Below are 15,037 nucleotides of genomic sequence, written 5' to 3'. Positions count from 1 at the left end.
TGTGGAGGATGTCGGAGAGATCAAGTTGCGGTGCATCGTTTGGGAATGTCAAGATCTCTGACCATGATTTCGCAGATGATGCAGTCATCTTTGTGGAGACTCCAGATATCCTTTGGGGGCGCTCATGGTGCTGAGTGAGGAGTTGGAGCTGCTGGGATTATGAGTTTCTTGGGTCGAAACTAAGATCCAGGCTTTCAATGACATCTTGAATGCTGCTGTCCTGTCTGTACCTGCTTGTGTCGAGGATGTTGAGGTCACGGAGAGATTCACTTACTTTGGCAGTGATATTCATGTCTCTGCTGGCTGTGAGCCAGAGATCAACAGGCATCTGGGTCAGGCCTTGGGAGTCATGGATTCACTGGATCATGGGGTGTGGCACTGCCGGTACCTGTGCGGGAGGACGAAAGTCCGAGTTTCAGGTCCTTGGTGCTTCCATCCAGTCTTGCTCTATGGATGTGAGACTTGGGCTCTGACCAGGGATCTGAGATGGAGACTTAATTCCTTTGGTACCAGGTCTCTTCGGAGAATCCTTGGCTATCGCTGGTCAACTTTGCGTCCAACGAGAGGTTGCTGAGAGACTCAAATGAGATTTGTTTCCTGCATAACCCGTGAGCATCAGCTGCAGCTGTACGGACATGTGGCTCGTTTTCCTGACGCTGATCCTGCTCACCAGATTCTCTCAGCAACAGAACCTCATAAGTGGAGGAGGCCAATGAGCCGACCACGTGCCTCATGTTTGCAGCAGGTTGATCAGCATCTCAAGGAGATGTGGATGGGCCAGGCATCTGCCTGGGTGATGGCCAGACAGAGACCCCTGGAGTACTGGCAGAAGGTGGACTCAGTGACGTGCTGCTCCGGCGCATGTTCCCATACCTGACCTGATCTGACACACGGTCCCACCATCAAACCCCTCCTGGTGAAACTCCCTAAGTGCAAGATCACAGCTTACCTCGTCTCATTTGTTTCTCTTTTTTCCCAACCTGTAGCACCAACTTCCACATCTTCTTCAATCTCATTCTCCCCTCCAGGTCTTCAAGACAACTGTTCACCACCTCAGATTGTCCCCAGTCCAAAATGATGATCTATTCTACCCTCGTTAACCCCACCCCCTCCCCCAACCCCACCTGAATCTCTCCTCTATCCTTCTGTACTCTTGCCTCAGAAACATCATGTGATCTTAAATTTGACTTCACTGTTCCAATACTTATGGAGGGCACTGTACAGGTTCCCAGAGACCACCTGAAAATCGATTATAAATACTGTTGCAGAAAATGAGTTCCTGTGTGACTGATTGTGTGATTGTGTGTGTGTGTGTGTGTGTGTGTGTGTGTGTGTTTGTCACAAACACACACACACACACACACACACACACACACACACACACACACTGGGGAAATAAAACAGCTGTGGCAACGACACACAATTAAAAAAAAAATTGTATTCAAAGTCGAGGCTCGTGGAAGGGCTGGAACACTGAACAGATCAGGACATAACAGGATGCAAAAGGAACAGTATAGAGAGGGGGGAGAAAGACCAACAGCAGAGTGGAAGGACAAGATCGAGGTAGCCTTGGACAAACAAAGGGTGCGAGGAGGAATGTGGAGGGGGGGGGGCAGGAGAGGATGCATGGGGTGGACAAGATGGATACAGGAGGAAACTCTCAGGAGTGAAAAACTAGAAATTTGGAAGGAGGAGGGATTGGGGTAGGGCAGTGGGTTAGCGAAGGAAGAAAAGATGATGGTTTTGGATTGGGGACGATCTGAGATGGTGGTGAACAGCCATCTTGAAAACCTGCAGGGAAGAATGAGATTGAAGAGCATGTGGAAGTTGGTGCACAGGTGGGGAAAAAAAGAGGAACAAATGAGTGGAGGTGAGCAATGATCCTGTATTTAGGGAGTTTCACCAGGAGGGGGTTGATGGTTGACCATGTTTGTGCTGCAGGAAGCTGGGGAGAGGGGTGGGACAAAGCACGGAAACAGCAGAGGATGCAAGACTACAAAGGAGTCAGTATAAGACAGAATGACCTGTCGGCAATGGCAAAGTGATATGCCCAGAATGAGCTTCATCATGGGAGGTTCCAATCATCCTTAGGGTCTTGGTTTCCATGGTGTCAAGGTGAGCAAGATGTAAGGCAGGTGAGCAAGCCCAGAGGGAAGAGCAGTACTCCATCAAGCTGTGGATGAAGGCCTTGTAGGTAGATAAAAGTCCAGGTGTGCCAAGGAAACACTTTATACAATGGGGGATGCCGAGTCAGCAGCCAGCTTTTGTCGGCCAATTTTAAAAATAAAATTATGGGTGTATTGGCTTTACAATCACTACCTTAAAATGTCTTTGTGAATGTGGATCAAGTTCAGGTATCCTCATCACAGATTACAAACTCTGCTGGCTTGTCCTGGTGGGAATTATACAAATTTGGATTCCATTTCCCAACGAGAGGGGCACTTGGTAGAGCGCATACTTCTGCCACACAATGCCTGATCCAAGAGAACATTTTTTTTTTTTTGAAATATCATATCAGGCTATGCATCATATTTAACCCAATCTCTCAGTGGTGAAGAATCACTTTAAAAATTAAATAATTCTCGTATCCAGATCCGGATTCGGATCTTCACCACAATTGAATCAATTCTTCCTTGTCACACACCCAACGTGTCCACCAAGTTTCCTCTGAATCCATCTACAACTTTTTGAGATATCATGCTCTACATCGTTTTTGGCCCGATCTCTCAATGGTGAAGAATTACTTACAATGGTGATGATCCGGATCCGGATACTCAAAAATATTCGAGTATCCGGATCCGGATCTTCCACAAAATCTAATCAGTTCGTCCTCGTCACACACCCAACCTGTCCACCAAATTTCATCCGAGCACGTCCAAAACTTTTTGAGATATCCTCCACACAAACAGACAGACAAACAAACAAACAGACAAACAGACAGACAGTGGTGAAAACATAATCTCCTTCCCCCTTCGGTGGCAGAGGTAACTATGGTTCAACGGAATGTGAAGTATCAATTTAACGATCGTTTTGTTTGACAATTTGGAGGAAGGGGTAAGAAGAATGATGATTTGAGGTCGCTACTCAATGACACATTTCCCATTGTTTTGATCTTCAGAAGGTCTTTCAAACCTTGTGATTTTGAATAAAAATCCTTAGACAAACATCTTCTTAATCACAATTTCCAAAATCCTGAATTGCCTCCTGAATTCCGGAAATCCTGAATTACCTCCAATTTGCTTCATCAGTTGTATCAAGCACCTTCGGATGTGCCAGAACATAGATTCGAGAAATATGGGGAAACTGTGATGGCTGTATTTAAGGAAGAATAAGATTTACTGTAGTTTGTCATAGTTTGTCAGATAAAAACAACTTTTTTGTGGAAAGCATTGCATTGCCTTTATCAGTGTTGACACAGCTGTTGTATTTCCTCCTCATGAACCTTGAGGATAAAATAACTGAATGGAGGAAATTTTTTTCAAAGCACAGGTACAAAACGTAGTCCAAAGTTCAAAATTTTTATATTTGACAAACATAATCAAAAGCAGGTTTCGAAACCGGCCAAACCATCCCAACAGTGATAAGTCGTAGTCTCTGATGTCATAGCACACCTGTGATGAAATGTAGTCATTAACAACAATATGCCATTTAATTGCTAATCAAAACAAAACTAGTAGTTAACAGCATAATGAACAGCAGAGGTTGAAAGCAAAAGAAAAAGGTGAGATCTGCATGGGGTACGAAAATGGAAGACAACCAAAAAGGGGCAGTGTGCAGTTGTCAGGTGGGTTTACAAACAACTGCAACGATGGCAGTCTGCTAGAGTGCTGCTTCACATACCAAGTCATCATTTTAGCCAAAATTTAAATCGACAAGCCCACTGTTCAATACAATCATAGCAAAAAGACCACTATGAAAAAAAAAAATCTTTACACCAAAGGAAAGTAACAAAGGAAGAAAAAAAAAAAAAAGGAAAAAGTGTCAAAGTGAGGATGTAAGGAGGCTTCAAATTGAACAAAAGAGGAAAATTGCTCTGTTCAGTGTTTCTATCTGAGCATATCACTCATGCAGCTGGCATCCCACATTCAGATCACACCCACTGTGTTTATTCATCTCTTGTGCTTGAATGTCCCAATTATCTGAACTGCAGAGCCATGTCCCCCAAGACCCTTGACTCTCGGGAATGTGTAAGCAATTCCAAGAGTCTAAGACACCACAGCAAGGGTAAGCCAAAAGTCAAATCACGAGCATTCACAAATCAATTAACGACTCGTTTAAACAAAAAATAATGAGAATGCAAAGAAAAGGAAAAATAATGGCATGGTTGGATGCTTAAAAATAATGGTGTCAGTTTCTGTGAAAGCTAGTGTCAGTCAGCATCAGCCGACAAAGCAAACAGTTGATTATATCAGCCAAAAGATAAGAGTACGTTTGCCGCCATGGGTGAGGTGGAACAAACGTTTCGGGTGTTAGCCCTTCGTCAGAGTAACGTAAGGAAATGTCAGAATAAAGGAAGAGGGAGTGGGTCAAAAGTGAAAGAGGGCAAATATCTAAGGGACCAGACAAAATATTAAAAGGTCAAAAGTATCAAAGCACGGGTTGGGGGTCGAAGATGAAACGGATTAATTCGAAAAATCAAGTCGAATGTCGAAGGGAACTGCAACAATACTATTGATAACTTTGATTGTGACCAGAGTCGAGAGAAGTGCAAATGTAGTTCGTCAATTAACAACAAACTATATTAAAATGAAAAAAAAAACCCATGCTCTTTCATGAGCTTCAATACCTGTACAAAAAGGAAGAAAGACGAAAAAAGAAATCTTCGTGAACAGTAAACAATCATTTCTCCATCTGGCATGAAGGTGGAAGATTAAAAAGTTTAAAAGGTTTTTTTTTTGGCCCTAATTAGAGGACCTGGAGTGCCATGACAATGGCGGTTTCAAACCATGATGCCACAATTCTCGTCTCTGGGTAATTAGAGCAACTGTAGTGCGATCATAGCTGGAGATTTTTTGAACCAGGATACCATGGTAGTGTACTGCAGGTAAGTGGAGTACATGTAGCACCATGATACCTGTAAATTCAAACCATGACACCATGCTATTCTTCTACATGTAATTCAAGTATCTCTAATTACATGGCACCTGTACATTCATACAATAATACTATTCTACAGGTAATGCGAGGACCTGTAGTGCCATGATATCGCTAGAATGACACTGAAATACTCTTCTTCTACAGGAAGGTTGTAAAGCTGGCTGTCTGTCAATGTTGTCAAGAAAAGTTCAGCTATTTATTGCACATAATATGTATATAGCCCATTATCGAGAGCAGAAGAAAAGTAATTAGCTTTGTCTTGGTAAGGAATTAAATAGGAAACAATGGGGTGTGGGCAAAGGGGGTAGGTGGAGGAAGAGGAGCAGAGGTGGTGTGGGTGGGGGGAAGGGAGGGGACTTCACGGTATTCCACAATAATAATAATAATAATAATAATAATAATAATAATAATAATAATAAAGCGGCATGCAGAAATATCGTGTGAATTTTGTAATATGCCGGACTTTCAAAGTGATGTAATCCCCAGAATGATTGGCATGCGTGCGCAGACTCCTCAGCAGCATTGTTGATCGTGGCACGTTCACAAATATTGTGTGCCCAAAATAAGGAGTGCTACCTTAAACTGCTCACAAAGCTTCTGAAAGAAGCTGAAAATACTTGGGAAAGCCGAGAAAAAGAGCTGCGCCTCTGCCCAACAAAACAGTTGGAGAAATTTCTCAGCTGGCCCAAAAAGCTGAGATCTAGCAGCTGATTGTAGTGCAAAAACTGCCGACGATGTGGGCCAGTGCAAGGCCCAAACTGTCAACGGACAATGGCTACCCAAACCCCCGACGGACCGCAACTATTGAATGGACTTTGAACCTTGCAAGAGTGCCTCCTGTGAGCGTGGCAAGCTTGGTGATTGATTAAATGGACTTCTGCAATTGGAAAAACGATTCTGTGAATCATTAATAACAAAGTAATGGCTCCCAACTCTAGCAAAGCTTGTGTTCACGACGTGAAAACACACAAAGCTTGTACCAGCTATTATTCATGTGGGTGCAAGATGTACCAGGGAGACATCCTTGAGGGAGACACTGTAGCTGGTTTGGATGCTTCTTACAGCGATGTGAGGGTCACCTGTTTTTGGAAATTCCTTGCAAGGTGAGTTAGGGATACTTTTTAGGTTTGTTGTGTTCATGTTTGTTTAAAATTGAATCTGATAGTCTGTTGAGCATTTCACCTTCTCAGCTTGTCCTACACTCATCGCTCTGTGTACCTGGCTGAGTTCCATCAGGCCGCTCCCGCGCTCTCATCTCAGCAGGTACATTCTCGGGATGCACTGGTTTTTGTAGAACATTTGGTGGATGGTAAGGAGTTTTCTTGTTTTGATGTCTAACTTATTAATTTCTGATTGGGGCCAGTTTACTATTCCACTGCTGTACTGGAACACAGGTACTGAGAGTCAGTACATGGATTTGATTTTGTATCTTGGGGAGAGGTATGTTTTCAGGATTGGCTTCATTCTACATCGGTATTCTTTGGTGATTGTTTTGCGTATTTGTTTGTGATATATTTGTTGTCCCTCTTCTGCTCCGAGGTATTTGTATGATGTTTCGTTTTCTATCTGCTGTATTGTTGTTTTAAAGACAATTTTATGTTGTCTGTTTTTGTTGGTTTAGCATCTACAAATATGCACTTGGCACACTTATCTAGTCCAAATTCCATTTGAATTTCCTCAGAGAACCATTTTACTAGTTTTAGCTGTTCTGTCAATTTTTCATCACTTGGTAGGAAGAGCTTTAAATCATCCATGTAGAGTCGGTGTGTCACCTTTCCTGTTTATAATTTGGATGTTCTCTTCTATTGATTGTTGGGGTGTATCTGTGTCCTTGGTTGTTTATGATGTTACTCAGTGGGTCCAGAGCCAGACAAAACAAGAGGGGGGTGGAGTGGGGGGGGAGACCGTCTCCCTGGAAGATCCCAAGCCATATCTTCCATCTGGTATTTCGATATTTCCTTTTTAGTACTGTTATATCAATGTGGTACTCCAGAGCTCCATTGCTTTCTCAGTTTGATTATTTGGGCATTGATTTTGTAAATTTGCATGCATTTTATCATTCACAAATGTTTGACTCTGTCAAAAGCTTTCTTATTGTCTATCCAGGCAGTGGACAATTTGGTTCTTTGCATTTTGCAATTTTCAAGTACGGCCTTGTTCAGTAGTCGGTGGTCAATTGTTCCGTAACAACCTCTCTAGCATCCTTGTTGTTCTGCCTCCAAACCTCCTTGTTGTGTTAGGAGATGGAACATCATTTCTGTACTGATTCCTGTTGGAAGTTTGTAAGTTGTTGGTAATTGTGTTATTGGCCGATATTTGTGAGGAAGTTGTGTTTGTTCAGATTTTGGGATGAGAAATGTGTTTCCTTCTCTGAGCCACTCATCCACTGCCTTTTCCTCTTGGATCAGATCATTGAATGTCCTGGCATCGTGATTCTGGAGGGCATCAAGTTGTTTTAGCCAGAAGTTTGGAATTTCATCTGGGCCTGGGCTTTGAAAGTTTGGCATTTTTTGGTTGCTTTCTAATTTTTTCTTCATCAATAATCAGTGGGGGCATTTCCTCAAGACGTTGCTTCTTCTTTTCCAAGTCTGTGATCCATCTGCTTCCTTGTTATGTCCCTTTCGATCTTCAAAAATTCCTTTCCAGAATTTTTCGAGCTTTTCTATTTCAAGGGAAGTTGACACATTCTGCTTTTGTTTCCCTAATTTGTGGTTGAAGCTCTTCAGGTTACTCTCAAACATGTGGTTTTGTTTTCTCCTGTTGTTTGCTTCCTCAATTTTTTTCTTGAATCAAATTCTATTCTGAGTTTGTTTTCAGCACCTGAGCACTCGAGGTCTGTATTTTTGATCTTGTATTTGTTTTTTAGTTTTGGCCTTCTGTTTCCTTTCCTGAACTGTTGTATCTGACCGACTTCCTTCCTAAGTTGCTCTCTTTGTGTCTCTAATCTCTGTTTGTTTCCATGGTGGGATTTGGCTTCTATTTGTTGGGCCTGTTTTTTTCCTCTCCTGGTGTTGGTTACCCATTACTATTTCCAGAATGAATAGTGCTGCTGCTGAGGACTTCGTCACATTTGCTCTACGGCGAGGATACGGCGGCCGTACGCCCTCTGAATTGACAGAAATGTGCAGCGACCACAGAGTTTCTGAGGTGGCCTCAGGGTGGCCCGACGCCGTTTGGCTATATTTTACAGGTCATGGGGTCGCCGTGGAATTATAGCGCGAAGCTAGAACTTTTTTCATTTCTACGTTCGCTGTAGCAATTCGACAAGCCAAAACAAAAGAACTGGTAAAAAATTTTGATAAGAAGAACCCACTCGTTACCGTCTGTCTGACCACACGTTCGCCTTAGGGCCCCCGGCGGTCCCCCTGCGGTCGCCTTGCGTCTGCCTTGAAAATTCTATGGCCGCCGCAGGAACGCCCTAAGGTCACCGTGCGACATCAAATCAAAGACCGTACGGCACCCCCACGTTTTCGGTCTCCACAATTTATAAATACGCCGTGCGGCTCCCCGAAAAATAAAAACACATGTGACCGCTACATTGTGTGACTGTGGAAATACTGCGGCCGCCCTATAATTGCTAGTGGCCGTAAATTTTGTAGACCCCACGGCCGCCGTGGCAAATGTGACTTATGCCTAAACAAACGATATGGATTTCTTTCAAGGTGGTGATTTTGAAATAATTTTTCTAATTGAATGGTTGGTCCACCTCACTAAGATTTGTTGTTTTCTATGCGATGAGTTTTGGTCTCCCTCTTAGTTTCATCAGTTTTATCTCTTCGATTTTGCTGGTCAACTCTTCTTCCAACCTTCGCTGCTCTTCGTCATCTTCACCCTCCTATTGTCCCTCATTCTGCTGCTCTCCCTTGTCTTTCTGCCTATCATCATCCACCTTTTCCACTCTTTTCCCCTTCGTCTGTTCCTGAGTCACCTGGTCCTTTTCTCTGAATCGGTCTTGCCCCTCTTTCATGGGGACACCCTCGTTCGCCCCTTTCACCACACTCCTTCTTTGCTGCCTTTGGACCGGCTCTATGTCGGGGTTTGGGTCCCTATATCGTTGCACAGCCAAAACCTCCTCTCGTGCCATCTTGGCCAAATCCCTGCCATCCCTTTTTTCACCTTTAAACGAGGGCTTAGCTCCCCTTGCTCTAATCTCTCTTGCCACTTGTTGCCTTGCCCTGGATGTAATTTATTGAATTCTATCTTTATCGAGATATCTTATATTTATTGCACCAACCATCTCAAATTTATCAAGGGGACTCTCTCCACCCGAGTAGCCAATTTCATTTTTTAGCTGGTCCCTGAACCGCTCACCCTTACCTTTGCTTCCCCATGCCTCATGTTTGAAATACATTCTGCATTGGAGGATGATTTCCTTCTCCTCGACAACCAAGGGTTCCATTTGTAGTATTCATCTCTGGAGCATCATCTTTGATGGTGGAGAGACAGCTAACACCCTTACAGCTTCTGTCTTTGGCGCATAATCATGTCTCATTGCAAGGTGATGGTTCTCCTCACTTGAGAAGGTGCATCATTATTATTTTACAGCACACTTTCCTGCTGCTCACAGGGTTTCCCCTATAGGGAGGCCTGTGACTCTTTGCTCGAGATATTTTTCTCCTATTTATGAACAAAAAATGTTTGTGTGTGTGTGTGTGTGTGTGTGTGTGTGCGCGCGCGCGCGCGCTGCCACCACTCGTTTATATTATCAGGAAATGATAGGAACTCGACACCTCTCATTTCTGGATATTTCTTGTATTCCCCTATCATTTACTTAAGTCTGATTTGCATTCAGGAACAGAACAATTATGGTTAACCATTTTGAAATTGCCACCCTTTCATCTAATATCTAAATGCTGAAAATTATGTTAAAAAGACCATTTGACTTACAGATTTTGCCCTGTCAAAGACACGTTAAATGTGCCACAGTTCTTAGAAGCGAGTCACTGAAAACGTGCACACAGCTCATCCGCGAAAGGCCTTATTATCATTCTTAAATCATTTCAAAAGTTCCATATTGACTTTACAATCAAAGCGATTTTGTCTCGGATCGGATATATATTTTTCTGTCGATTTAAGTTGTAAAAAAAAAATTGAAGTTATAAAAATCCACAACCAATTATTTTTGCCTCTGAATAATTTGTCAATTACGTGAAAGCTTATCTCATTACTGAGTAACAACAGAAGGCATTACAGCCACATCCGGCTCCGAGATCGACAATAGAATTAAGATTCAGAGTGGACAATTCATGGTCCCACAACTGTGGCGATAAGGAGCCATGAATGGTGTTGGTCGCCAACAGGTGATCAAAATGGTGCGTAACCTCGGTCAAAGGGGTGAAACGGTGCTTCAGCGAGCACCTGACGTGAAAATGAAACGGAAATATACCGAATTAATTGGAAAAAAAAATCCAAATACCTTCAAAGAGTTGCCAGGGTGCAGAAATTTCTTCAAAATAAAACCTAGAAAAAGCAAATGATCAATTTCAATTCATTTCAGGAAAAGATCAAGTGGCACCTTAACTTAATGACTGCTACGGTCACAAGGGTTCGTTAACTAATGTCATTCTGGGTCGTGAGATCAATCGTAACCAAATGTGAAAGAATAAACATTTACAGTTTGACGTACATCACAGTCAATAATAAATACGTGTTGGTGACCTGAGCACAACAACAATGCAAGAGAAGTTAAGTGGACTCTGATCATCAAATCAATATGACTCCATATTGCCAAGAATAGTCAAATCACTGAATGGAGTATTTCTCTTAACTATTGGCTGGTGGCCCAACATCACGTGTGTCTCTCTTGGATTCTGTGTAATTAAAGTCCCAACATTATTGGAATCTCCCATGATGAGGCCCAAAGATCATGGTCTGTTTCTTTCGCACTGCCAGCAGGTCGGTGGTCCCTCTCCTTGTTCGCATCTATTCGCCAACATTGCTCCCTTTGCTCTCTTTCTCAGTCCTGCAACCCTTCCTATCTTCTCCAGGATGCATGTGTTCTTACAGCTACATCCTCCAAGTTAAACTTCCAAAATTCAGGCTGACTGCACACCTCAACTCGTTTCTTCCTCGCTTCTCCCCTTCGAGATGTAGCCATTGAGGAGCTGCTTCCCTTTATTTGCAAACCGCAAGCTGCGTGCTAAAACTGTCAGTGTATATATTTGCTATGTGTTAGATTACCAAACGTATTTGTCAGGTGAGATAACCCATGTTTTGTTGCATTATTTTTCTGAACTTGGTCTGACGACTTATTTCGTTTATTATTTTGTAAACTGGAAACTGTATGCTGAAGGCATACCGATGTGTTTACCGATATGTTTACTGCATTTGAGGTGTTTACCGGTGTGTTTACTGCATTTGAGGTGTTTACCGATGTGTTTACCGATATGTTTACTGCAGTTGAGGTGTTTACCGGTGTGTTTACTGCATTTGAGGTGTTTACCGATGTTTACTGCATTTGAGGTGTTTACCGGTGTGTTTACTGCATTTGAGGTGTTTACCGATGTGTTTACCGATATGTTTACTACATTTGAGGTGTTTACCGATGTGTTTACTGCATTTGAGGTGTTTACCGGTATGTTTACTGAATTTGAGGTGTTTACCGATGTGTTTACCGCATTTGAGGTGTTTACCGATATGTTTACTGCATTTGAGGTGTTTACCGATGTGTTTACCGATATGTTTACTGCATTTGAGGTGTTTACCGATGTGTTTACCGATATGTTTACTGCATTTGAGGTGTTTACCGGTGTGTTTACTGCATTTGAGGTGTTTACCGATGTGTTTACCGATATGTTTACTGCATTTGAGGTGTTTACCGATGTGTTTACTGCATTTGAGGTGTTTACCGATGTGTTTACTGTTGTGTTTACTGCATTTGAGGTGTTTACCGATGTTTACCGATATGTTTACCGATGTGTTTACTGCATTTGAGGTGTTTACCGATGTGTTTACCGATATGTTTACTGCATTTGAGGTGTTTACCGATGTGTTTACCGATATGTTTACTGCATTTGAGGTGTTTACCGATGTGTTTACCGATATGTTTACTGCATTTGAGGTGTTTACCGATGTGTTTACTGCATTTGAGGTGTTTACCGATGTGTTTACCGATATGTTTACTGCATTTGAGGTGTTTACCGATGTGTTTACTGCAGTTGAGGTGTTTACCGATGTGTTTACCGATATGTTTACTGCATTTGAGGTGTTTACCGAAGCTCTCAATTTACGGTGATTATTGTATGATACCCTTTATCACCTATTGTTGTTACACATTTCATACTAAATGTTAAATTAGTGTTTCATAAATATTAGTAGCTGTTAATGATGTTCAAAGATGCTTGATTTAGATTTATGTGGTACAACGTCGTCGTCGTAAAAATGCAACAGCCTGAGGTCTGCTCGATAAATGTACGCTGCAATGAAACTCTGTGACTATTGAGATATATTCATTTAAACATCTTTTAGACATGTTCATACTTAAATACTGATGCCTTTTAACTGTCAGGTTCGGGTGGGTGTAATTACAGAGTGAAGTAATTATGTTTACAATGGCAGAAACGCGTGGTAATGGTGGCCAGCAGAGATACGGCTCTTGGTTGTGATCAGATTACCAGTCTTTTGGCAATGTCACAACATCAATTGATGATACCATTGGAGACTGGTTGATGTCAACTAACGATGGATTTGTGACTCATAACAGGTGCGTCCGGTGTAATCCGATAGAGTAAATATACACTACACGAGGGATATTTGTCTGAATTTGTTCACTAAATGGTTTTAAATGCAAGATCTGTCGTGTTAAGGGATGACATATTTAGATTTGCATTCCTGTAATTAGTGAATTGCTGAATGTTATTGTTGTAAAGTCCTCGAGTCAACTGCATTGATGTTTTCTTTGCTCACTTCCTGTGTATCATCTCCAATAAATGCCTCGAGCACATTGTAATGTTACACCAGCGTAATAGCGTTATCATCGAGCTCATGCATGGCAAATTGCACCTGTTGCCTTTACTAGTTAACTTCCCATTGTCATAACTATCTTAAATGCTATATTTTCCATTGTATAAACCACAGCTGTGTATTAACCGCACCCCTGTTTTTCACCATCAAAAAAATAAAATAAAATAAAATGAATACTTTTCTGGTGTATTAACAGCACCCACGTTTTTCACCCTCAAAATTAATGAATATATTGATCATTTTATTTCCTGATCGATATCTTAATCAAGATCGTTTGTGCATCAACTTTGCACGGAACAAAGTGACGGAGGTATCGACGTGCTGACTCCCATGTCAGCTTAATTTTGTCTAAAAGTCTTATTCTCATTTTCAATAAATTGAAGAGAGAAGAGAGGATATCAAGAAGTTTTTATTTTTCTTTCTTATTTAAAAAAAAAATTATAAAAAGGATTTTTTTTTAGTACTCGAAAAAGGAAGAAAAGGGATTCATTCTTGTATTTCATACGTATCATACGTATTTTTTGTGGATTTGTGACCCTGAAAATGGCCGCTTGGGTTTGATGAAGCTTTTCAGCTAAACCTGACGAAATGCTCGTCAATGCTTTCCTCATCAGAGATGGCAAGTAACTTTTTGTCCAAATCAGAGGAGAGAAAGTCCACAACACTGTCCACATCACTGTCACCATCATTTGCAGCCACCTCCTCCCAAATGATGTCATGGCCAGCAAGAATTTTTCATTCTGCATTAAAGAAACACAAACCTCTTTACCTCCTGATGGTTTCTGTGTCATTTGAGAAGCTTTGCCATTGGTTATATATGAAACTGCCATCCAGAGGCCATTCTTTCCCACTCTTCTCTCCAGGGTTTCAAACAGGCAGTGTACCACTACGTGTCATCCCCTATCCTGACCTATGATCTTTATTACCCCCATTAACCTTTCCGAACCCAGCCCACAACTGGCTGATTTCAGTGTTCTATTTCTATATTTCTCTCTCTATCTCTCTTGCCAGTTTTTGCCCTGTCTATTTAACCTTGCTCTTGTCCAGAATTTAAATTTTAAAATTTTTGGGGAAAATTCTGCCATTTTTCAAATGTAACTTTCTGTAAATGGCCAATTAGGAAATGGCTAACACCATTAAAACTTTTCTAATCACCAATGAAATGCAGTAAATCAGACGAGATGAAGCTTAGGGCTTCCACATGAACAGCATAAACTAAGCTTTTCAGAAACCAATTTCTCCCCCCAAAAAATAACTCAAATATGGAAATGTTAAGGATGATAACATCCTCACAGGATGAGATCTCGCCAAATGTGACAAAAAAAAAAACACCATGTATTATACAGGCCTTTACCACATTAACGCACAAGTACGAATTAAATTTAATGCACTGGAAGTAATCCTGGAATCCTGAACGACTTTGGATATGAAGGCAAAGTAATATGTGCAGATGTTTTTCAAGGAATTTGTAAATAGTGTTGGTCACCAATACCCCCCCCCCCACTTCCCCCAAACAAAACATATAATAAAAATAAAAAGCTGAGCTGAAAATCAAGATGGCAGCAGCAAGCGAGATAACGAATAAATCTCTGGTTAACCAAAACAGCCGGCACGTTGGAATTTACAGAAGATTGGCTGAACATTACGGTGATGATTAACTCCACAAAATATATCTGTATTTGACTCATGTGAATAACAAGTGTGGGTTGTACTTATAAACAAACGTGGAGGTCAAATGTGAGCTATCCGAGTAAGACTGACGCTCGAAACACAAAATCCTCATTTTGACTCTCAAGTACCGCACAGTCGTCATTTGAAGAAAAAAACAACAATAAAGCGAGCTTTTAACCTTCTCACAAATTTTACAAGATTTACAAGGATTTGTAAAAACCGGCAAAGACAGTCAGACTATCCACAGGTTGGTGTTGCTACATTGGCCTCCACGGGGCTGTGTGTTTTGGTTTGATCCCCCCGGAGA

At 41.6% G+C, this 15,037-nt stretch overlaps 1 protein-coding gene and 1 long non-coding RNA gene across 7 annotated transcripts in view; one reads left to right on the top strand and one right to left on the bottom strand.

Annotated features, from left to right (window-relative positions):
• LOC147022689 (ral GTPase-activating protein subunit alpha-1-like) overlaps positions 1-15,037 on the bottom strand; it is a 226,012-nt gene that overhangs the window by 167,036 nt on the left and 43,939 nt on the right. For 5 of the 6 annotated variants that reach the window (XM_085887470.1, XM_085887471.1, XM_085887468.1 and 2 more), the window contains one exon: positions 10,514-10,557. In XM_085887470.1, the coding sequence (XP_085743596.1) occupies positions 10,514-10,557 (44 nt within the window). Of the gene's footprint in view, positions 1-2,024; positions 2,131-10,513; positions 10,558-15,037 lie in introns of those variants that run through there. The other variant, XM_085887472.1, reaches the window with a different exon arrangement.
• LOC147022690 (uncharacterized) lies at positions 6,026-13,868 on the top strand. Its single transcript, XR_015059856.1, has 3 exons — positions 6,026-6,200; positions 6,288-6,360; positions 12,627-13,868. It is a non-coding gene; the product is annotated as an uncharacterized LOC147022690 (long non-coding RNA).

This window comes from Eptatretus burgeri, chromosome 7, assembly GCF_056783735.1.
Source record: "Eptatretus burgeri isolate ZD-2024b chromosome 7, Ebu_testis_v1, whole genome shotgun sequence".
Taxonomy (NCBI): Eukaryota; Metazoa; Chordata; class Myxini; order Myxiniformes; family Myxinidae; genus Eptatretus; species Eptatretus burgeri.
Note: the sequence above shows the minus strand (reverse complement) of the source record. Positions and strands in the feature narration are given on the sequence as shown.